At 40.8% G+C, this 22,815-nt stretch overlaps 2 protein-coding genes across 11 annotated transcripts in view; one reads left to right on the forward strand and one right to left on the reverse strand.

The window, feature by feature from the left end:
- The window catches only part of LOC119177238 (alpha-tubulin N-acetyltransferase 1), a 52,627-nt gene extending 37,090 nt beyond the window's left edge, over positions 1-15,537 (reverse strand). Inside the window, exons 1-8 of one of the 6 annotated variants that reach the window (XM_037428664.2) lie at positions 15,223-15,524; positions 14,830-14,884; positions 14,679-14,770; positions 14,359-14,524; positions 14,136-14,306; positions 3,500-3,517; positions 2,935-2,981; positions 1,925-1,977 (exon numbers count right to left, since the gene is read on the reverse strand). In XM_037428664.2, coding sequence (XP_037284561.1) covers positions 1,925-1,977; positions 2,935-2,981; positions 3,500-3,517; positions 14,136-14,306; positions 14,359-14,524; positions 14,679-14,770; positions 14,830-14,884; positions 15,223-15,368 — 748 coding nt within the window. In that variant the 5' untranslated portion in view covers positions 15,369-15,524. Of the gene's footprint in view, positions 1-1,924; positions 1,978-2,934; positions 2,982-3,499; positions 3,521-14,135; positions 14,307-14,358; positions 14,525-14,678; positions 14,771-14,829; positions 14,885-15,222 lie in introns of all 6 variants that reach the window. The other 5 variants (XM_037428663.2, XM_075878323.1, XM_037428665.2 and 2 more) reach the window with 5 other exon arrangements.
- Positions 1-22,815, forward strand: part of Ns4 (Nucleostemin 4) — a 106,107-nt gene that overhangs the window by 22,241 nt on the left and 61,051 nt on the right. Inside the window, exons 1-3 of one of the 5 annotated variants that reach the window (XM_037428671.2) lie at positions 18,440-18,457; positions 19,162-19,328; positions 19,395-19,524. In XM_037428671.2, the coding sequence (XP_037284568.2) occupies positions 19,244-19,328; positions 19,395-19,524 (215 nt within the window). In that variant the 5' untranslated portion in view covers positions 18,440-18,457; positions 19,162-19,243. Of the gene's footprint in view, positions 1-18,439; positions 18,458-18,805; positions 18,912-18,933; positions 19,046-19,161; positions 19,329-19,394; positions 19,525-22,815 lie in introns of those variants that run through there. The other 4 variants (XM_037428670.2, XM_037428667.2, XM_037428669.2 and 1 more) reach the window with 4 other exon arrangements.

The following is a 22,815-nucleotide window of genomic DNA, read 5'->3' on the forward strand; positions in this document are numbered from 1 at the left end:
TATAACACTTAGCATATTACCTCGTATACCTTAATGTGAGAGGTCTATCAATATTCCAAAGCGCCACGTTGTATCGTATATCTTGTCCATGTCAAGGAAGAGAGATAGGAAAAACTGCTTATGAATGAAAGCTTCGCGTATTTGCGCCTTTATGCGGATGAGATGGTCCATGGTGGACCGACCCTCTCGAAATCCCCACTGACATTGGTCGAGGAGTTTGATTCCAAAAAATGTAATAATCAGCAGTTTATCATCTTTTCCTTCAGGAAAGTCACTAGTCATTTCAATAGGACACTGCAAAATGAAGTTAAATGAGGACACACTTATTATGCAGAATGTTCAATGTGCCTTGCGCTTTCTTAGCCACTAATCAAGAAAACTAGCAAAATAATGTGGTGTACACAATTGTGAATAAAGCATCGCAAAGGGTCAAGATGACTCCTGAACAACCATCTAACATGGTTTGATGTATTCTTAGTAAGCATACATTTGAATTCTCGAATTCCTGTGCTATAACACGTACCATTTTTCTAACGTTCCGAGGGCCTACGTGTGTGTTACGTAGCTCTATCTGTGTGTTTTTTGGTACTGCACCCCAAAAGTTCAACCATAAAACAACTTGCCCAAACCAAAATTCTGCATGTACCATTTTTTCATAGCAGTTACTGATATAATATTTGCACAAATACAATGAAAGTTTATTACATGATAAGAGCAACTAAGGCAATCACCTCACACTATAGTCAAAACTGCAAAGAAAAGAAAATGTAGCAAAGAAAGGATATGATATGGCAAGTATGAAGTAGTTTGACAAACCAATTCACCGCCACAACATAACCCTGCTTGACGTTAACAATGGAAATAGAGCCACTAAGTACACGTGTATTGCCTGACCCTTTGAACGAGTACATATCCATTGCTTTGGCCTAAGTGTGGAAACTTAACTGCAAGAAGCACACAGGCACATGTCACTAGCAGATCAGAAATCACATATTGTTGAGATGTTCTCATAAATTAATAACCATAGAAGTATCAAATATTTTGTTTCTGTAAAAACCATACCCTCTTTTCACAAGTCTTAATAGACATGCAGTATATATTAGTTCTGCAATTTCTTCCTAGTATTTCCAAGACTCGACGTAATTTAACAAAAATCTCTACAAACTTCTAATCTAGCTACAAATGTTAGTGCACTCATTACTGTGTGAAAGAAACATCACAATATCAAGGGGTTTTAAGTACCCATGATATGATCATGAGAAGAAAAAGTGACATTCAGTTCAATGAAGTTCAAACTACAGTGTGGAAAACCAAAGTTCAGTTACACACAAAGGCTTCAAATTTCTCACCTTTGAAGGATGAATAAAGAAAAAATAGGTATGCATATGTCAGCTTAATTTCATTTGGAATTCCATCAGAACACATTGATTACTAGTTTCTTATCACATGTGAGAGCACTTAAATAGCAGCACAGAGTATGGAATACTGATAATTTTCCTGGAAATATGCATGCTTCTAAAATTGCCGCAATACTTATTTCATGCCAGAAAATTACTGGACTGCACAGGAATTCTTAATTGACATGGCTACATAACTAATCTAAATACAAATCATATGTGGCAAATTTCTGTGAAAGAGAACTAGCTTGGCCCTAGTGATCTTGAACATGATGTTCTGATTAGTACTAATGTCTACTATAAATTAATGGGCATACAAACAGGACCACATCCTTTAATCACCAGAAAAGTATCAATATTTAATAATAATGGGTGCTGTATGAAAATACCATAACATATATAAGTAATATAAACTTTTAAAAGTTACACTTATAGTATTTCAAAACCCTAATATGCTTTGATATTTATATTTTATCAAATGGCCAGAGCTACTTTCAATTAAACACTCCAGTTTCATTTTTACTCACCTGCCAACCAGAGATGAATCCAGTGAGTGTGGACGTCGTACTCGAGCACGGACCTATGCAACAGTGTCATCAGCTCAGTTAATGATGATGAATTCAATGCAAACAATGTGTGAAACCAAAAAACAATGTTAATCAAGTTTTGGCTACAACAAAACTAAGTTCTATCAGTATCACCATAAATTGTTAACTCAAGCCAGCCTCGTTCCAGTCACACACATTGTGCGAACCAGTAATGCTATCACAGCCTCAGTAGTAGAATGTGTGGTACACCTTACACTATTTCATGCCTCAGTGGTTTGATAGACAGCTGCATATGTTTGGCCATAATCATCTAAGAAGAGTCATTTTTATACTGCAATCATGCTACCATAACTTCTGCAGGCCAAGATCACACATGGATGTAAACTTACACAGTTATTAAATATTTTAAAAGATATTTAAGCCATGTTTATCAAGAGTGAAATTCACCAGAAGTGTGTTGATGAAATAAGCATGTCTAAAGTGCTTAAGAGTTAACAAAACCTAGAATCTATGCATGCCTTGTGAGAAAAAATTGACTGTCCTACATTCCCTAATTAAATTCATGCCTTAAAACTTCCTGTGTTATCGTAAATTACCCATCATACTGGAAAAAAAGGTCATTCTTATCCTCTCGCCTAAGCTTCTTCCTGTAGTTTTTTTAACTACAAAACAAGTATATTAGTAGAACTAACCAACATTACAATGACAGCAATCTGAAAGTTTTCATACCACACATGTTAGCCATACATCACATAAAAAAGCCTAGCAAAATGCATAGAAAATTAAAAAAAAAAACGATGCTGCTGCTGTTCTCAATTCCAACAAATCTGTCACGATATTAGGCTTCAGGCTGTGTTATAAAAATCAGTTCAAACACCTTTAGCACTCTGAATATGATTACTGGTGCTATTTACAATGAAGTGAATTCCACTGTATACTATAGGACACTTCTCGTACTGTTGAACTAATCTGCTAAACACAAGACACACCTGAGTGGCTTAGTAATAAAATCCTTTGTTGGGCGTGTTGCTTCATTCTGGAATAGATCTGAGTGTAAACGCACAACACACAAGACAAGAGGACAAGTATACGAGCGCTCGCCGTAATGATAGTCTTAGATAAAACTATGGCTGCTTTTTCGTTGACAACCTGATGACAGGTCAGTGAAATTCCATTCTTTCTCAGCGTGCACTACTTAAGCCAGAAAATGCAATACTAGTACCTAAATGTTCATACTGAAGATGCGCAATGCTCACAGCAATTTACATCACGAGTAGACACCTGTTGCTTCTGTGGAGTGATAATACCTATATGCTCAGTAGCAAATGTGGCAGCAATATTGAAGTGTGGATTCTATAGTTTGCAGTGGTGACACAGAGTATGTGCATTGTTTCTCTGTAGGAGAGCTTTGTTCTGAATTGTTAGGCTGACAATGAGTATAGCATAAAATAGAGCACAGTGCTTTAGATTCATATCTCAAAAGCGAAAAATGTCACATAGCAGGTGACATCCAATGTACTACAATAAATTTGAAAGATAATCTCGTATACTTACACTTTTCTCACATGACACCTGCTGAAATAAATAAAGCAAAGGAACTGTTAGTAAACCTGATAAAGCAAAAGTACAGCAAAAAGACCAACTGTTTGTAGGGTATGTTCGCATGCACGTGCTTTAGCATGTGTCTAAGAAAACAAAGAACACATTTCTAAAATGCTGTACAATAAAATACCACTCAAAGCACAGGAGAAGGCAAAACAATCTATTCAGGATTGTTTATTACAGATTTTCGTAGAGTGAAAAGTAACCTCCATGACATCAAACATGCAAAAAACTGATAGAACGAAAATCTCCATAAAGAGGAATAAGACACCACTTTCTTTCCATGTGCTGAAACTATGCAAGAGACTGATTTTCTAAAATATAAACGACAAAGTTTCGATATAACGAAGAGAAGTGCTGAAGTAACCAACTTTCTTATACAGAATTCCAACTATACTTCCTTCACAAATGCGCACTGCAAGCTGTTTGGCATGCACATTAATTTTTTTTTGCCAGAACTGTTTTACTTCACTAAGCACTGATCACGCATGAATGTTTTACTTAACATGAACCAACCATTTTTAAATAGAGGTGCATTTTAGATGAATGTGACAAATTACACATTGTTCAGTCATATTGAGTAACCTCAGGATATTTTTTTAGCACTTAGCTAAAAACCCCAATTATGTGAATTTTCAGGTCTTCAGTGCATATGCTGTAGAGCCACATTGTTATGTTTTTGAAGAGGTTGTGGAGAAAAAATATGGGAAAAACAAAACATCTATTTACAACTCTTTTACAAAGGAAAGGTTTTTAGCATGCAGATATAAGGAAAAAAAAGGTGACATGCTAGGGCCGATGCTTTAACAAACATAACAAACATACGATTTAATTTTGAGTTGGCAGGAACATAAGTATGTGGCAAAGGTGACAGGCAGATGAGGTGCAGACTTCTGCTCCCTTTATAAAGGACATTACAGCCACAAAGATTCATATTCAGCGACCTGCACATAGCTAAATGTTGCGTCTTTAAAACAAGACAGGTAAATGCTTTTTGGATTTCAGAGCCTTTATTGTTTGAAAAAAGTTAAAGACAGGAAGATATCAACAAGATTTTACTACATTTAGAAGAGTTAAAGATTGTGTTCCTTAATACACAATGAGGTTTCAATGATGGTATGCTTTATGCAGTAATTGATTCCAACTCAAAACATAATTACACATTTTAGGTACAATTTCAACAAATTAAAATTGCATGTTAGCTGTAGGATAACTTAACATGAGCATGTCCACAAATGCACCAAGCACCATGGAATTGGATATACAGATTTATTAGCTATTGTGAAAAATTGTGGCATCCCCTAAAATATCTCATGCAAAGGTATAGCTTTCTACTATGTGTACCTTGAATACTTATTTCCCCAATCAACATGTAGTAAGCCCTGCGCTTTTTTACTGACTTGTGATAGCTTATGTCAATGAAAATGAAGCCAAAAAGCTTCAGTGCAACACTCCAATGCAACGCTGTTAAGAATACCAATTGCAGAAAGAGCTAATTAGCATGCAGTGAAGCATATTACCTGCAACCATTTGCCATTGGAAACAAAACCACCAAATAAGTGCAATAATGCCAAAAACTTCCCAGTCTGCTATACACAGTTCAGGAGAGGAAGCGAACTGTCATCAATGACAAGAAATCTATCAAGCATTCACAGTCTTTGAGCAAATTATCGGTTAATTCCATCTTTTTTTTTTTCTGATGCTAAAAGACTGCCAGAGATGTGCAAAGTTTCTAGCAAAGCCTCAAATAGGAATTTTGAATTGATGAAAAAACAAAACTAAAACAAACATCAATGGATAAATACCACCAGAACAAACACTGCTGCGGCGGGTATATAATGCATTTTGAATTATTGATATTAGGAACAGTTATTTCACAATTTCCTTCAAGTTCACTTTATCAGCAGGGCTTGTTGCCGAGCTAGTGTCACAAACAAGCACTCAACAAAGCACGCGCCTTTGAATTCTAACCACTGCATGAAATCAAGGTGCCGAGCAGACGCGACATAAGCCAGCGTAAAGAAGAAACAAGCATCAAAAGACACCTCGCACGCGCCGCACAGTCCCTCCCCCTCAGAAGCGCCATAGCCACGCCAACCAACCTCCTTGGATCTAACACCCAGTGAACTCCATAAACATCGAGAAGGAAGAAGTGAGTCACTCTCTGGTTGCATCACGGGTCACGGAGAGTTCGAAAAAAGTACTGCCCCTTCCCCAGCTTTGGCTCTGCGGCGCACCAACAACACTTCCAGAACCCAGGGCAAATGTATATAAGCGAGCAGCAAACGGTGGCGATCAGGAGGTGAAGAGAGTTTTTCACCATCAGGCAAAGGCGTGTTCTACAGTGACAAAGCAGAGACGAAGAAGTGTGTTTTCTACCTGCGGGTGAAGGCTTGTCTTACAAGCAGGAGAAAAGTGTGCGTTTACAACCCGTGGGCGAAGACATGTTTCACAGTTGCAGCGTGCAAGTGGCCGATATATTACTGGTGAAGAAGTTTTGTTATTGAAGTGTGTGAACATTTGACGACCCGAGAGTTTCTTGGAAGAGAAACCTCGGATGCAGAGAAACGGCAACCGGCGCTGGAGTGAGTGTTTCCTTGAAGAGAAGCATTCAAGCTTTGTTCCGAGAACTTTGGACTGAATACATTTGACGAAAATTTTAGTCTGTAAGTGTCTTGGTTAGTCAATGCACGAGATTTGATTGTAGTACATGTTTGTGCCCGTTGTTTTTAGTGTGTCTTGTGTTGTGTAGCCTGTTGTTTTGAGTATCTTGTGATTGATGACATATTGTATTGAATTATTGCCGAGTGTGCATGTTTGTGTGTTGTTTATTCTGCCATATTTGAGAATATATTTTTGTTTTGTTATCAACTCTCGGCTCTGCCTCGTTCTTTGGACCACAGCCGGCGTATGCTGATGCACCAAAGGAACCGATTCTAAGTTGTCCGCGCTTTCGTGGTGCGTTTTGGTGAGGCAGATACGTCTGCCCTTGGAATCAGCCCGGCGATTGCCTCCCTAATTAACGGAACAGATAACAGCTAGTTGGTTCATACTTTTAAAAAAATGAATTTGTTCTCGTCCACTATGTGCCGTATCTGTTTTTTTCCACACTATCAGGATTTCACTGCATTTCCTTTTAATATCTTCCCTGGCGCTTTATCATGTGCAACTGTATCTATACACAATGCCCAATGGATTTTTGTCGATGGGCTCGCAGGCCTAGTTTTATATAGACACAACTTTAAGCACTCTAATAAGTGACAAAAGTGCATATTCACAATTTTTTCATGTTTTGAGCACTAAGCAGAACCATTACCTTCAACATTTTTTACACAAGAAAAATAATTCTATACAACATGATAGAAAGAACTTCACTTGGTGTTATTGAACACACTGAAAGTTTTCTAAGTACAATTCTTTTTAGAAAATGGCATTTCAAAACTTTAATGACCCTAAATGAATCGTAAAATTTTTCAAAGACCTCCTATCACATAGTTTCAATTTAAAGAGAGCCTAGCATTTCAAGTGTCTAAATGCAAATTAATCACTGTGAAAAGTGTGAAGAAAATTTTGAAGCAGAATTTTCTTAGGTTTTGTTAAAGTATATGGGTAAACTTGTGTAATTATCTATGCATATCTATAAAAGACACTACCCTTTTTCAAACTGCACAAACTATATCATCTAGAACAAAATTACACTATGATGATTAGAAAAATTAGCGCAAGCGCATAAAATAGAGAAACAACACATCAATACATCTCAGCAACGTAACTCTAAATGCACTGCACAGGTTTTCTGCCACATATTTTTTGATGTTCTACCACATCTTTTCCAATATTTTTCATCATAAAGTGATGCCATGCTTCATCCTGCATCTCTTTCAAAGTAGACAAATTAAAAATAGTATTTCTCATTTACAGAACAAAGGTATGCTCATTTTTGTAAATGTAACAAATGACACTCTGATTGCCAACGCAAACCAAAGATGTCTCCCGATCTGGTGCATTTCATTAGACAACTAACTGTCCACAAAAAATATTTTCTGTAACTTTGAATTACACAAAAAAATATATTGTTAGTCTTGTCTGTCTGCAATGTACACTTCCTAAAGCAGTGGTTCTCAGCCACAGATGTGTCAAGGATTCTTTGGGGACTGGTGGAAGTGATGGAGGACCCCTTGTAGCAGAGCGTACGGAGGAGGAGGGGGTACGTAGATAAATTAATACAACTGGAGCGTGAAACAGGTGCCTTTTATTGCCTTTGTGAAAATAGTGAATTTTAGGTCCAAAACTATTTCAAAGCGAATAGTTATTTTTGTATAATAATTTAGAATCGAATTTTAATAGTATATATGACATACAAAGAAAAATGGGCATATTTATCATGACCTAACTAACGAGCACAATATATCTTTATAGTGAAGTAGGGCCTCTATACAAATGTCTTTTTTGTTCACAGGAAGTCGAAACAACTTTGAGTAGTAGCGGGATATCAGTTTAGGTAAGATGCGAGTGATAACCTGTAAAATAGGTAAAAATTAAGTTTTGTTATACTTGGAGCATATAAGCTGTCATAACAAGCTTTTAAGGTTAATAAAATGTTGAATTGATTTGAGGGTAACATGTTCATTTAAAGGGGCCCTGCAACACTTTTTCAAGTAGCCATGGAGCCAGTAAAGAAGCTTGTTGCTTCGCAAATTTACCGATGCAAAATCTTATGAAACAGTCCAGTACGAGCGGATGAGTTCCGAAAATTAGGAGCACGCTGCAATTAAATTCTCTTTTTTCGTCCTGATGAAATAGCTGGAAGCTAAGCAGGGAGGAATGGCACAGCAAAAGAAAATACGTCACATGCACCTCGTGACCTTGAGCCCCTCTTTTCTTAGAATACGCGACTTTTCAGTGTAATCGCGCCCACACGCCTGAACAGGTCGCGGCCTCCCGCTGCGGCTCCAGTGACAACCGAGCGCGCCATGTTAAATCCACCAATGGCTGATGCAATAGCTGCGACAAGCGATTTTTGAGCTCATGGTGTCATTTGCCAAGAGAAGAGAGCAATTTTCAGCTGGCTTTGAGAATTTACTGTGAATCGCAGGTCGCATACTGCGCCATATATTTGGCTCGCGTGTTCTTGGAAGCCTCCACTACCAATCGGGAGCGTTTTCTGACTGTGCTCAAAAAGTGTTGTAGGGCCCCTTTAAATTTGCAGGGGGACTTAGTGGCGAAGCGGATTTCCCCTGATTAAATGCTTTCATGGTTTAGCACACCGACACTGCAGCAAAACCACCTTTACAAGAAGTTACATGCGGTTTAATATACACCTATACGTTCGTTGTGAATACTTCAAAATATTCAATAATTTAAATTTGAATGGAAGCAAATACTATACTATTTGTCTGAATATTATTATTCAAATATTTGCACAAGCCTGCCTTTTATTGCTACCAAAAAACATCAAATAAACTTGCCACATCACTTCATTTCGGACAGTTCATCAATTACGTGGCATAGTCACGCTTAAAGAAAAATGCGGGTGAGGATTTCGTGAATCATAGAAATGGCTTTGCAGACGCCCTAGGGTCTGCGGACTCCCATTTTAGAACCACTGTCCTAAAGGACGATTCAAGTTTCGTGAAACACTCAGTATATTATATTTATACGGCTCTTATGCCCTATGTAGTAGTTTAGTACTGGCAACATTCTATCCATTGCATATAAAAATTAAAAACTCCTATAAAGAAGCATAACTATCACAATGTACATTTTTGACGAAATAGTAGTTGCAAACAGCGCTAGAGGTGAATTGAATGGAATAAAAAAATTTTTGACTGTTAAATTTCATTTTCATATATTTCTGCCACACTTCCATAGTCGTGAAAAAAACAGGACAAATTATTGGATACAACTATCGAATATGAAACTATATGTTTATGTAATAGATACCTTAACATTGTTAATGTAGCTAGAAATTGTACAACAATTTGGCAATAGTATAAATATTTCATATTAAACATGCTTTTTTTTCTGATCCAGATGTGTTTAACAAATGTTAACTGTGAATTCAATGACAATTATATTTAGGTTGATGCATTAGTAATGTGTTGTTTAAATGTCTCTGTGTTCAAGGATTGTCTGTGTGTACTCAAAACATGCCTCCTCTACTAATTATAACTTGTGAATTCCACTACCTACGCTGCTCCGCCGAAGTAAAAGCTTCGTCAGGAGGTTCACACCCTCCATTTGCCTTAATGTGCACGTAAACCACTCAGAGTTCAAAGAAAAATAAGCGGTTTCTTTCTTGACCTTTTTCTTGATCCTTTTTGCTTGTTTGAAAAGCACTCCAGCACACATTGCAGCATACCAAACTTTGCACAATGATATGCTCTTTCCAAAATATATATGTTGTAGGACAACATAAATATTTTAGAATGGTTGAAAATGTGAAAAGTATGAAATTTCTGGTTGCCAGCTGGTAAAAAGTGCAATAAAAAACACTAAATGTGCAAAAATGTTCAATACAAAGAAAATTCAGAATATAAATTTTGTAGATAAATGACCCAGAAACAGTATAAAATATAATGAATGTTGTTTAAAATGTTGCTTTTCACATAGACAGAAAATTACAATCGAGGTACGGCTTCTTTGCTCGTGCCATCCATTCAAGCATTGCATGGTTTTTTGTGAGACACAAGTGTACTCGTACACTTTTCTCAGTAAATTTTTGTTGTCTTCCTATAAGAGTCTCCAAGTGTTCCAATATAGATGGATACCCATGATGTGGAGAATAATCCCTTTACAAATGAGATGTCCAATGAACTTCGCTATTTCATTTAGCGTCACCTCTTTCCATGAGCCACCTCACTCTGCATAGGTTGGTGTTCCAATATATGCATCCAAGCATATTTCTTTGCATTTTTGCACATTTCATATGAAATAAAGGGACAATATCGCGCGCAGTTTTAAAACCTTTTGTACTGCTCCATAGCCAGGGCAAAGATGTGCTCCAGGGGCCTTCCTGTCGTTAGGAAAAGCTCTGCAGCCAGTGCCAGTGGTCCCCCCCAGTGAAGTGTGGACCACGCAAATAACCACAGTAGCTAAAGATTGTGCACGAAGGTCAGACGCTACACGCACTTACGGTGGAGGAGACAACTTGGGGGTGTAAAAAAAACCCATGAATGACTGCAGATGTCTCAGGCTGACGGAAAACACCGTCACCATAAGACTTGAAGCTGAGGTGCTGTCATACTCAAACTCTAAGCTTGCTGTCACTCAATTAAGGTGGGATTTCAAGACAGTTTTGAGCAGCGCATGTGTTTTGCAGTGCTTGTGCGCACCCATGTGGACGTGAAGACGACATCATAGGAGCGACAAGTGACACTACAGGTTTTCCCGCTCACTTTAATCCAAGTGGCAGCTTAAATAATCTGCACGCCATTGAAATAATCGGAGTGCCAAACTATTTAATCTATGTGCCAAACATTTAATCCAAGCGCCAACATATTTATTCCAAGTGCCAACTCGATCAGGCCAGTGAAATTAATCCAAGTGCCACCGTGTTTAATCCGATTGCCAATGACTGTATTTCAGACGCCAGTCAGTTTATTCCATGCACAAAAAGCACAATACGGGGCGTAAATACGGCAGTGCATTCGAAATGCAGTTCCTACATTATAACAAGGTGTAGAATGCAAGGCGACGAGCAGGTGCCACCACCGTGTAATTTAAGCAAAGGGTTGGTAACACTTGCCTTGTTGAGCACCGCGCTGCACTGTCAGTGCAGGGTGTTTAACGCTACAGTTCATAGAATTACTTGTGTGTGCCTTCTCTAGTACAAAGGCACACATACAAAACATGGACGTGTTGTTATGGTACCTCAGATATGTACAATGATTGCTTTTTAATTGACAATCGCACAAGTATGAACGCTGGATCTTGAGCAATATTGGTGGGCTCTGTGAATGGAGTCGGCCGTTCGAGGTATCGTTAAGGGCAGACAAACAGACAGACAGACAGACAGACAGACACAGACAGACAGATCAAAATTTTTCCATCGAAGTTCCCCAAGAAAGACTATCATCTTTAAAATACAATAGTCGCAAAGTAGAATAAATAATTTTATTGATATTTGCCACTAGTATTCGTGAAAACAAAAATTACTGCCGTGGTTCGTTTGAGCCGTGTTTGGAGTGCTTATACTTTTCTATGTACAAGTTTGTAGATGAGTGTTTGGCCTGGGTGGAGTCATTTTAATGGCAACAAAAAAAAACCTTTTAACCAATATTTCGTGTTCATCAACAAAGCTCATATTTGGATTTGTATAGCATTACATGACCGGGCCAGGTCATGTAATGAGGAATACATAATATGGTTATTGGAGTGCTGGAATGCATACCAAGATATCGAAAACTTGACCATGGGCAGTGACGAGTCAAAAGCAGGCACATTCTCAATAAATTAGGGGGCCCTCACAGGGCAGAGAGAATTAAAATAATTCGAAGAGGTTTTCGTCCTGCAGTGCACATAAGACGTAAACTCATGATCCTGATGTGGAAAACAGAAGTCATATTTTACATTCATATTAGTTGTTATCTTTTCATTCGAACAAAATTAAGTGTATTTGATGAATGAGTGTTTCAAGCAAACACACTTCAGCAACACTAGTGAAAACAGGAGTATGAACACAGGAGTATCCTTTGATGCTTTTATTAATTTAATTCCACATGAACCCAATTGAATGCAAGTTCAGTTTTAAATGGTTGTTTCTGATTTCATGAACGAATGAATATTATCTGTCGGTCACCGTTGTCACCGGGCTGAGCTGACGACTGCGAATGCCTCAGTGAATAAGTAGCCAAATGCAGTCTGCTTAGCAGACAACTTGAATCCATGCATATGCGATGACGTACATGGTTAGCCGGAATAATGCAGAAGACATGAAGCATAGACTAACATGTACTCTATGAGAAAATACATTTAGTACCGATAAATGCAATTATTACACACTGCTTTTTTGTTTTGAAGCTATGACATCAAAACGTTACGGGGAAACAGCACTGCCCACTTCATAAGTGCTAGCATCTATAGGAGAGAAAAAAGTTCTTCCTGTGACTTCATGTTTACATTATTCTGACATTTATACTCTATAAAGCAGCAGACTATGTGTTTCCAGTGCATGGATTAAACTGACTGGCTTTTGAATTAAAGTCATTGGCAATTGGATTAAACTCACTGGCACGCTGCCTCATTGAGTTGGTGCTTAAATATGTTGGCGCTTGAATTAAATGTTTGGCACATGGAATAAATAGTTCGGCGTTCAGATTATTGCAATGGCGTGCAGATTATTTAAGCTGGCACTTGGATTAAAGTAAGCAAGAAAACCTGTAGATGCAACCCTCTGTCTGATATAACGATGCAAGCAACACGAAAGCTGCTGGAAACTGTCACAGAAGGTCACTGACACTCTAAACTCGTGGCGGAACTTTGTAAATATTTTTTGTAGAACAAATTTTCCCTGACTCCTAGGTACAGCTTTCTGTTGAATAGCTGGAATAAATTTCTGGCAACTCTTACTGCTCAACATTGTTAAATTGCGAAGCTGACACATCAATTCAATATTTGGCTTGCAAAGGTTCTTTTTATTACGGAACTTCAATGTTACTGTAGCATAATCACGAGGGGCACCCACTTCTATCAAGTGTGCCAGCCTAGTGCACTTTTCCAACAATTCATGCACACTGCTTCGTGCAAACGTCTGTCCAAAATCATTATTATATTGCCAAAACAGGAAAATTCAAATTGTTCTGAAAATTGAGTGGCTGTACTGACTACTAGAAAGTGCTGGGCGCACAAGAAACAAATTTAACATGCCACAATCGACAATTCAAATGCGTCGATTTGAATAGGTGTGGTAACAAAAGAGTTACGGCACTATCACCTTATCACCCCCTTTGTCTTCATAAAACACACTGACTAAGCATTTTGGCCATCAGGATTTCACTTTTCAGCAACTCGCTGTTATCTCTGCTCGTGCAATCGCAAATGCACAAAATGAGGTGAAATCAGTTGACCCTGCACTACAGTAATGCAAGACAAAGCAGAACAGGTGTGCAACTGCATAGCAGAGCATATTAGGAAAAAATTCACAACTGATATTTCTCATATATGAACCAGTCGAGAAATTATTTCTTTTGAATATCAAGTGAACAGACTGATGCTGCTACAAATTGAGCTGAAATGACGGGAAATGCCAAATAAGACAATAACATGCTCATTTTCTGTATTTCCAGGAATTATTGAGGGGCCCTTTAACCCATACTATGTGTGCATAAATTAACAACTTAACTATATATGACTATGTCTAGAGTGCAGACCACAGTTGCAAAAACAGGCAATTAGTGATTGGCTAAATTCATATTACACAAAGTTATAGAAATTACAAGCTTCACTGGTCAGTTTCCACAACTGCTTAAGCCACAAGATACAGAAGTAATTGAAAAATGCAGTATGAGTATTTCATCAGAAGCTGGAGCAACATGCATTTGTACTACAGTCAACATTTGGTGCAGTGGGCAACCTAGAAGAAACATACCTGTTCAAGAGGGCGGGGCTGCTCTGGAGATGCTTGAAAGAAGCCAGGAAAAACAGCAAAGTGGTTGCTCTGAGGCAGAGGGTGGGTGAGGTTAAAGTGGCGCTCCATGAAGGCCAGCATCTTCTCCGAGGGCTGATCAATGGCTATCTGGTTTGCCGCTATTTTCTCCGTCTGGAGGACCACGATAGTGTCAAAACCTTCCTGACGAAACTTGGACACTTACCTGGGTCATTCTATCAAAGAGCCGCCTCCCGTTGCCCTTGCGCTGCCTACTCTGGTGGACGTAGAAGTCCAAGAGGCAAAGTGGCCGCACCTGACAAAGTCGGCCGTGCCCATCACGTAGAAACAGCTGCTTGAAGCCCACCTTCAGCAGACCCAGCACGGTGCCACTGAAATTAAGGATTAATAGCAATTACATACTCAAGCAAGGCCACTGGTTCGACATACTTTGCCGACAGTACAACAGGGAAACTAACGATCGGGCACAATGCGCTGCACACAGCTAGACACAGTAAACGTTGAGTAAACATCCCAATGGCTTACCCCCGAGCGCTTGGCTCGACGAGAAGGTAGACGCGGTGGTCCGAGTTTCGCAAGCGGTCACTTGTGGTCACCGGCGCTGCCAGGCTCTGCGCCTGCGGCCATGACCGTCCAGGCGTCACAGGGCAAGCTAAACTAAGCACGGGCCACTCACCAAGGAGGATGCTTTTCCCAAAGCATCGATGACGAGACCCAGGCGTTCCTGCACTCTGGCGAGGAAAGGTAGAGCGTTACTGCAGGCCACCCGCCCACAACGGTGCAATGTGCTCGCTGTCACTCCTCCGCGCCTATTTCCGCGGCGTGCGGAGGTGTCACGCAGCGGCACGAAATAGCAACAATTTTTTTTTCTATTTATTTAGGTAACGTTGCACACCGTGCACGGTGACAATTATCAGAAACGTTAGTTTCAAGCTTCGCTAAGGGCTCACTACCGCTCTCAGAAAATCTTATAAGGCAACTGAATAATGACGGTCGAACGTTGTTACAAAGCCTTCACTCGGTCGCATACCTACACGAGTATTGTAATAAATAAATTATGCCAGCTCACCTCGAAGACGAGCGAACAAATCTATGTTGCTCATCATGGGGCAGATCCCGTAATGGTCCTACTTTAGACGCATCCCTAACCTTTAGGTCATTCTCGATAACATTAAACTCGTATTCCAAAAAATCTAGGCCAAAAGGAAATTCCATGGCGGAATAAACAGCCAAAGCCTGACATAGGAAACGGTATGGGAGCGCAAAGCCATGCGGGCATACGATGGGCAACACGGAAGCGACGACTGCTGTATGCTACTGAGTTCAGGCACAGAACACCTACTGGTTTAGGTTTATTGTGGCTTTTGTTGGCCATGTAGAGGACACTCTAAACGGCTTGACACTGGCTAAGGTTTGTTTCTCACGGCAACGCCTCCTTTAGGAAGATGCCTGCCGCATGAGCAAAAAAACAGCTGTCACATCCTTACTTTCTTTCAATTTGAAAATGTTCTTGGTCGCTAGCGTCACTTGTGGCGGATGGTGCAACAACGCAACACTTTGCATAGCCTCCGAAACAGCAGTGCACAGTTGCAGATCTTGAACAACTCTCAACTGACGCGCCCCTATGGGCCGCAGATGGAGAACACTTAGCTGATACTAACGTTTCTAGACTAGGTCTAGAAACGTTGGCTGGTACCGCCCGCTGCCGTAATAATAGTATTGGTCGCGAGCGCCACTGCGTGGCGCTTGCTCAAAACTGAAGGCAGGCCAACTCCACCGGGAGCGCGAGCCATTCCCCAGGCATTGTTTAAAAAAGGCGTTGCCCACAGCAACGCCTTCTCTATTAGGATGCCTGCCGCATGAGAAGGAAAACAACTGCCACACCCTTTCTTTCCTTTGTTTTAGAATGGATGAATGGATGGATGGATGTGGCTGTACCCTTTAGATCGGGCGGCGGCTAACGTCACCTAGCCGTAATACTTAGTGAACTAACCATTACATTTATCTTCTTTTTTTTCTTTAAATAATGAAGCTGAGGATTCGTACTTCGCAGTGAAGGGTTTAATTTTCATTCCTGCCTTGACTTTAGCCACCAATCAGATAACCTCCTTCTAGTTAAGTCTACCCGCTTGAAGTCTATTTTGCCATCGCTGTCCCTAAACCCCAGTGCTTTGAAAAACTCTGCACCATCATCCTGAATTATAGGGTGAAGCCCTTTACAGAACATTATCAAGTGTTCGGCAGTTTCTTCTTCCTCTCCACACGCACTGCATACTTTGTCTACCCCTTCCACCTTTTCCTTCCTCCGTGCCTCAAACAGTAGAGAACTACCCCGAGTACTACCATAGATCCTTTCCTTGGCAATTTCCTGCTTAAAGTTCGATAGATCTCTAGTGCGGACTTCTTAATCATGCCAATTCTTGACATGTCAGTCTCCGTTTCCTTCGCCTTCTTCTTAACTGATAGACTTCATAACTTCATAACTGATAGTTCTTTTTGGTTTGGCCCCCTGCTGTTTTCTAAGTATTTACCCGTCAATTTTCTGGTTCGCTCCCTCCATTTTGTATCGACATTCTTCATGTACAAGTAGCTGAAAACCTTCCTAGCCCAACGCTCCTCCCCCATTTCAATCAATCGCTTCTCAAATTTTATCTTGCTGCTAGCATCCCTGCCCTCAAAAGAAGTACATCCCATATCACCTTGTACTCCCTGATTTGGTGTATTCCCGAGAGCTCCTAAAGCAAGCCTACCTATTCCACGTTGCTTAATTTCTAATCTTTCTTGAATTTCTAATCTCATGCACAAGACCACATTGCTGAACGTCAGACCCAGAACCATGACCCCTTTACACATTCCTCTCACAACATCCTACCTATTGTAATTCCACAGTGTCCTATTTTTCATCACTGCTGCATTCCTGTTACCTTTCGTCGTTACGTATATTTCGTGTTCCCTTAGGTACTCGGTCCCATTGCTTATCTATACATCCAGATATTTGTATTTATCTGTTATCTCTAGCGTGATCTCCTGTATCCTAGACTCACTACCTTCATTATCATTAAAAATCATGACTGCTCATTTTTTCTTACTGAACCTGAAATCTAGCCTATCTCCCTCATTACCGCAGATGCCCATCAATCTATGCAAATCTTCCTTGTTGTCGGCCATTATAGCACTACATCATCTGCGTACATCAATGCTGGTAGTGCCTGTTCAATGAGTTTTCCTTGTTTGATGAAAGAGAGGTTGAAGCCCAGTTTACTTCCCTCTAATTTGGCCTCCAATCCTTGTAGGTACATCATGAATAATAAGGGCGACAGGGGACACCCCTGCCTAAGCCCCCGTTTTACCTCTGCAGGCTTGGCTACCTGTTTTTCCCACTTTATATAATTACCTTGTTACCTGTATAGATATTCTTTAAAAGATTATTGACTCCATCTTCCACTCCTATTGTGTCCAGTATTCCCCACGATTCCTCTTGAACCACGCTATCGTACGCTCCCTTGATATCCAGAAATGCTAGCCACAGGGGCCTGTGTTCCTTTTCTGCTATTTAGATGCACTGCGTCAGTGAGAACATTGTCTTCCAACCTCCTGTGTTTCCGAAACCCATTCTGCAGTTCCCCTGGCACCCCCTCATTCTCTATCCATGCCTGCAGTCTTTCCATTATAATCTGCATCACCAGCCTGTAGACCACTGATGTCACTGCTATAGGATGGTAGTTGTTTATGTCAGCTTTGTCCCCTTTTCCTTTATAGATCATGCTCATCCTGCTAAGTTTCCATTCATCGGGAACTTCTCCATCGATTATTATTTTGCCCACTGCCTGCTATTTTGCAAAGTCTGTTTAGACTTCGGACCAAATGTTTTTATCAGCATAATTGGAATGCCATCTGGGCCTGTTGATGTACTTCTAGAAACCCTCTTCTCAGCCCTTTCCCACTCTCGTTGTGAAAATGGAGCCATTGTGCCACTTGATCCATCCTTGTCTATTGTGGCGCATAAGTCACTTCTTTGTTGAAACGCAAAGTCTGACTCTAGCGGATTAGTACAGCAACATTGAGACGGTGTCTGTGAAAATCACGGAGGATGGCGAAAAACGAATGCGACGCGCGCGTCTCCCTCCCTGCACGAGTGGGTGGATTGTGGCCGGGCTACACGGGGCACGCGTGTGCGGGTCTATTTTCCGAGTGCCCCTTACGGTATGTGTCAGCAAACTTGGGACGGGGAAGGGCGTAAAGCAGGTGTTCTCTGGTAAAGCCCTCTGGTACAACCCCTAAGGCGAGGAACGCAGCTCTCTATGGTTAGTATGTGGTGCCTATATATATTCCTTTCTCCATGACGTGAATGCAGAGAACTGTGCGAGAACAATTCCCCGAAGTGGGTAAAAGCCAAATCACAAGGGCCAAGCAACAAAGCGCTACTCACTTCAGCTTTACGACACTTTTCGCTGAAGTCCTCTTCAAGATGGCTGCATGCGATGCGTATTTTGTCACCTACTTTCTTTCATGTGATTACAAGCTGAAAAATTTTTAGGCTATTTTCGACTAACTTTTAATAAAAAATAAAGTGATGTTGTGCTTAATATTAATACAATGTTTGCGTATCACGGTCTGACTTATTTTACGACCACAAGCGATAACAAGCAGCACAACAACAACAAACAGCAACCAGCGTTAGCGGAATTATTTGTGTCAATTTTAAATTGCTGCCATAATAAAGAACAATAATACACAAAATAAATTAAAATTTAAAAGGTAAATCTTGCGGCTCTTCGCTTTCCTTTTATTCTCTTACGCGTGGCTGACTTTTTATGTGCACGTTTTCCCCCGTTTTCCACCATAAACGAAACCGTTTAAAGGTAGCATCCGTGAAAGGTAGCCTTAGGTAGGTGCGTGCCATGAGAATGCAATAGGGTCAATTTTTGTGCCGCTTATTTCATTGAAGTCATGGCGATTTATTTGCAGCAGTCATAATTGTGTCAAGCACATCTCGTTTTTCATTTAGACCGATCTATTCGGCGCTGCCACTCTGACCGTGAAACGCGGTCAGCTTTGAAGTGCGCACAAGCTGTCGCCCGTGGTCAAGCATGCCGCAAGGATCCAGGAAGGTGCCGTTTAGCGCCAAGCAGAAAAAAATTCAGTTGCAGCAGAAGCGGGAACGCAAGCAACAGGGTAATGCAAACCGTGCGAATCTTGCGCGCGTACCGTTTCGCTGATCGCCTATGCTATCCATTTCAGCGCACGAGGGTGGCGCAGCCCCTAGGTCGCAGCCAGCAGCACAAGTAGCTCCAGCTCAAGAAGAAAAACGTTCTTTGGGTGACGTGATACGTATCAACGCCGAAGGAGATGCCGGGCAGCGATCCAGCCGGTATGTGTACACTGGTCTCCTATTCCCAGATTTCACGCTGTATTTTTGTTGCCAAATGAACGCTAGATGTTTTTTTATGGCGCCGTTGACATATTGATCTCGATCTGTGATCAGCAAAAATAACACTTAAATGATCGTAAACATACCCGTAAGCATTCCAGAGCTTCTTGAAAAAACTGCCTGTTAAAGTGCACGCTGTACGTTCGAATGTGTAAGAGCAGAATTGTAACAAATAACACTTCATGGGCCATTTGTAATCTGTTAATATCTGTTAATATTTTACTTGATTTTGTAATTAACAGTTTAGTGTTCTTGCCTGTAACTCTTGCTGTAATTCACCATTTGCACAAAATCTACAAGGTGGCTTTCTAGCAAAGTCATTTTCCAACCGAAAGGTCTCGTTCACAGACTGCTTTTCTCACTCATCGTGTTTTTGCGTTCACCCACTCCCTTCTTTGCGAACGACAGGTGCCTCGCCCACCATGCGATCTGAGGGTTCGTTCAAGGTGGGAAACCAAACAATAATTGTTGTGTCCCACTCACGTGCCTTCACTGGAATCGGAGTGTTAAAAGCACAGGGAGCGAGAAAAGCTGTTTGACCACTAGTCTTTTTCTTCTTTTGGTTGGAAAAGAACCTTCCCGGAAAGCCACCTTGCTGATTTCTGCAAATGGTCAATTTAGTTGCTTTCTTGAGTAATCAATTTCACCAAACCAATTACTTCATCAACAAAAAAGTGTAGTAAACAATGCAGCTTTGTGTGCTTAAATTTGGCAGGAACTACTGTAGAGCCGTTGCAGTTGTGCCACAAGCAACCTTATGGCTGTGCTTGTTCGAGGATGGAGACACTCAGGCACAATGTTATTTGTTAATAATAATTGTTGGGGTTAATGTCCCAAAACTACCATATGATTATAAGAGATGCCACAGTGGAGCGCTCGGGAAATTTTGACCCTGGTGTTCTTTAATGTGCACCTACATCTGAGTACACAGGCCTCAAGCATTTTTGCCTCCATCGAAAGTGCGGACGATATTCGATCCCGAGACCTATGGGTCAGCAGTCAAGCATCACAACCACTAGCCCACCATGGCAGATTCCAGCATTATTTGTTTCCTCATCTTAATGCTTCATCAGATTTTCACAGCCTATTTGAACTCACACAGATTGGCTTGAATAATACTCGCCACTTTTTCATTGGTTCTACCAGAAGCGTCTTCTTATATGTAGTTGAAACCGTTGCACCTGTGAAGCACTGCACCTCACTAAAAACCAATATGCAGGCATCAGTGTTGTGACAGCATGCTGGTATAAGTGTTAGGATGTTATAAAAAGTGGTAAAGGTAAACAAATCAACATGAGAGGCTTCTGTCCTGTTAATGCGTGTTTCTTGCAATGTAAATAATCATCAGCCATCTATACCATGGGATCCTTTTTGTTGGCTACCATGCCTCTCTCCTGGCAGCGGTCTCTCCTAGCAAACCTTTCCAAAGGAGAGAGGGAACACCTCCTGTGTGGACTTACATGGCAGCACACAGTTGACAATGCATTTTCAGGGCATTGCGCATATTTGCCTTTAACCAGAAGGGGTTATGGCAGCACCAGCACCAGGGAGCCTTTTTTTTAAAAGAGTTCTCTAGAGGGTGCTGACTTTTTTGTTAATGTTGTGTTTACACGGAAACCCCCGCTTAATACCACCTGTCTCACTGCTCCATGAAACCGAAACTACGACTGGGTCCCCAAATAATTAACCTTCGTGCACTCAAGAAAACATAAATGGATCACTAGCTACTTGTTACAACAGAGGAAACTAGATGTAAAATTTTTGCATCAGTTGTTCACTACTGCTTTTGTCAATACGAATTTTTTTTAATGTTACAAATGCTGAACTTTTTTTTTTAACTTTCATTTCTTTCTTGCTTTTTTTTTAATTATATTGTACCCGGAATATCTAACTTTTCTACTGGACCCAGAAAAAAAAAAGTGTAAATATAGTGTGCCCTATGATTTGATTGATTTGTGGGGTTTAACGTCCCAAAACCACCATATGATTATGAGAGATGCCGTAGTGGAGGGCTCGGGAAATTTTGGCCACCTGGGGTTCTTTTACGTGCACCTGAACCTGAGTACACGGGCCTACAACATTTTCGCCTCCATCGGAAATGCAGCCGCCACAGCCGGCATTCGATCCCGCGACCTGCGGGTCAGTAGCCGAGTACCTTAGCCACTAGACCACTGTGGCGGGCCTGTGCCCTATTATTTGGCTCATCTCTTCTGCTGCAGCTGGGCAAATCACCGAAGTTCAAAGCTTCATCTTCTATAAAGCACTCATCATCACTGTAATTATTTTCACCACCCAAAAAAACTTGCTGCGTGCTTTGTAGTTGCTTGCAATGTTTATAGAACAAAAGTGCACATTTTATCATATGGTGCTTTCTTGGCCTGTGCGAATATTCAAATGCTTCAAATATTTGAACAACTATTCCTGTATTTGAATTTGCTTCGATTCGAATTTAGATTGTTGAAAATTTCAAAGTGTTCGAAATGAACGAATACGTGTATATTAGTCCGCGTCTAACTGCCTGTGAAGGTGGTTTCACTGCAGTGGAGGGGTGCTAAACAGAAAAGCACCTGTTTAGGTGTATATTAGTACAGTGTACTAGAAGGGGGTAGTGTGCCCTCTGCCCTATGCTCTCCATGAGGCGCTCTGAAGACGCAAATGTCACCAGGACAGGGAGCTTCAACGGGCACTGCTGCAGTTTTCTCTCGAAGCCTCGCGCACCCGCTCCTCCTGCCACTGCCAGACTCTTGCTGCGCACCCTTTAAGTGAGGCTGCAAGTCTACTGGTTTTTGTTGTTATCGAGATATCTCGTGGTTTGCAATAACAATTCACTGCGGTATTCATTTCCCCCTTACTTATGCTAAGTAAGTATGCCTACTGAGCGGCACAATCACTGTTTCGTGTTCCCGGTGCACGACTGGTTAGAGCCGTGTGAAAGGCATGTTGAAAGCATCGTTTTTCAACGTCCCTCAAGACAAATAAAGAAGACATGGAAGAGGAATGGCATTTTTGGCCGCATTTTTCATCAGGGACTACACTCATATCATTGACGGCAAAAAGGTACATATTTATCATGGAAGATCGACACTGCTGGAAGGCGCTGTTCTGACGATTCTTTCAAATCGCCTCGTGTACCTTAGTAAAACAACTCTCAAGTACAGGAGCAAAAGAAAACAAGAAAGTGATCAAAGGACCAGCAGCAGCAAAATGTCTTACCGCGGAAGCGCCATCAGC

Source organism: Rhipicephalus microplus, chromosome X, assembly GCF_043290135.1.
Source record: "Rhipicephalus microplus isolate Deutch F79 chromosome X, USDA_Rmic, whole genome shotgun sequence".
Lineage (NCBI taxonomy): Eukaryota > Metazoa > Arthropoda > Arachnida > Ixodida > Ixodidae > Rhipicephalus > Rhipicephalus microplus.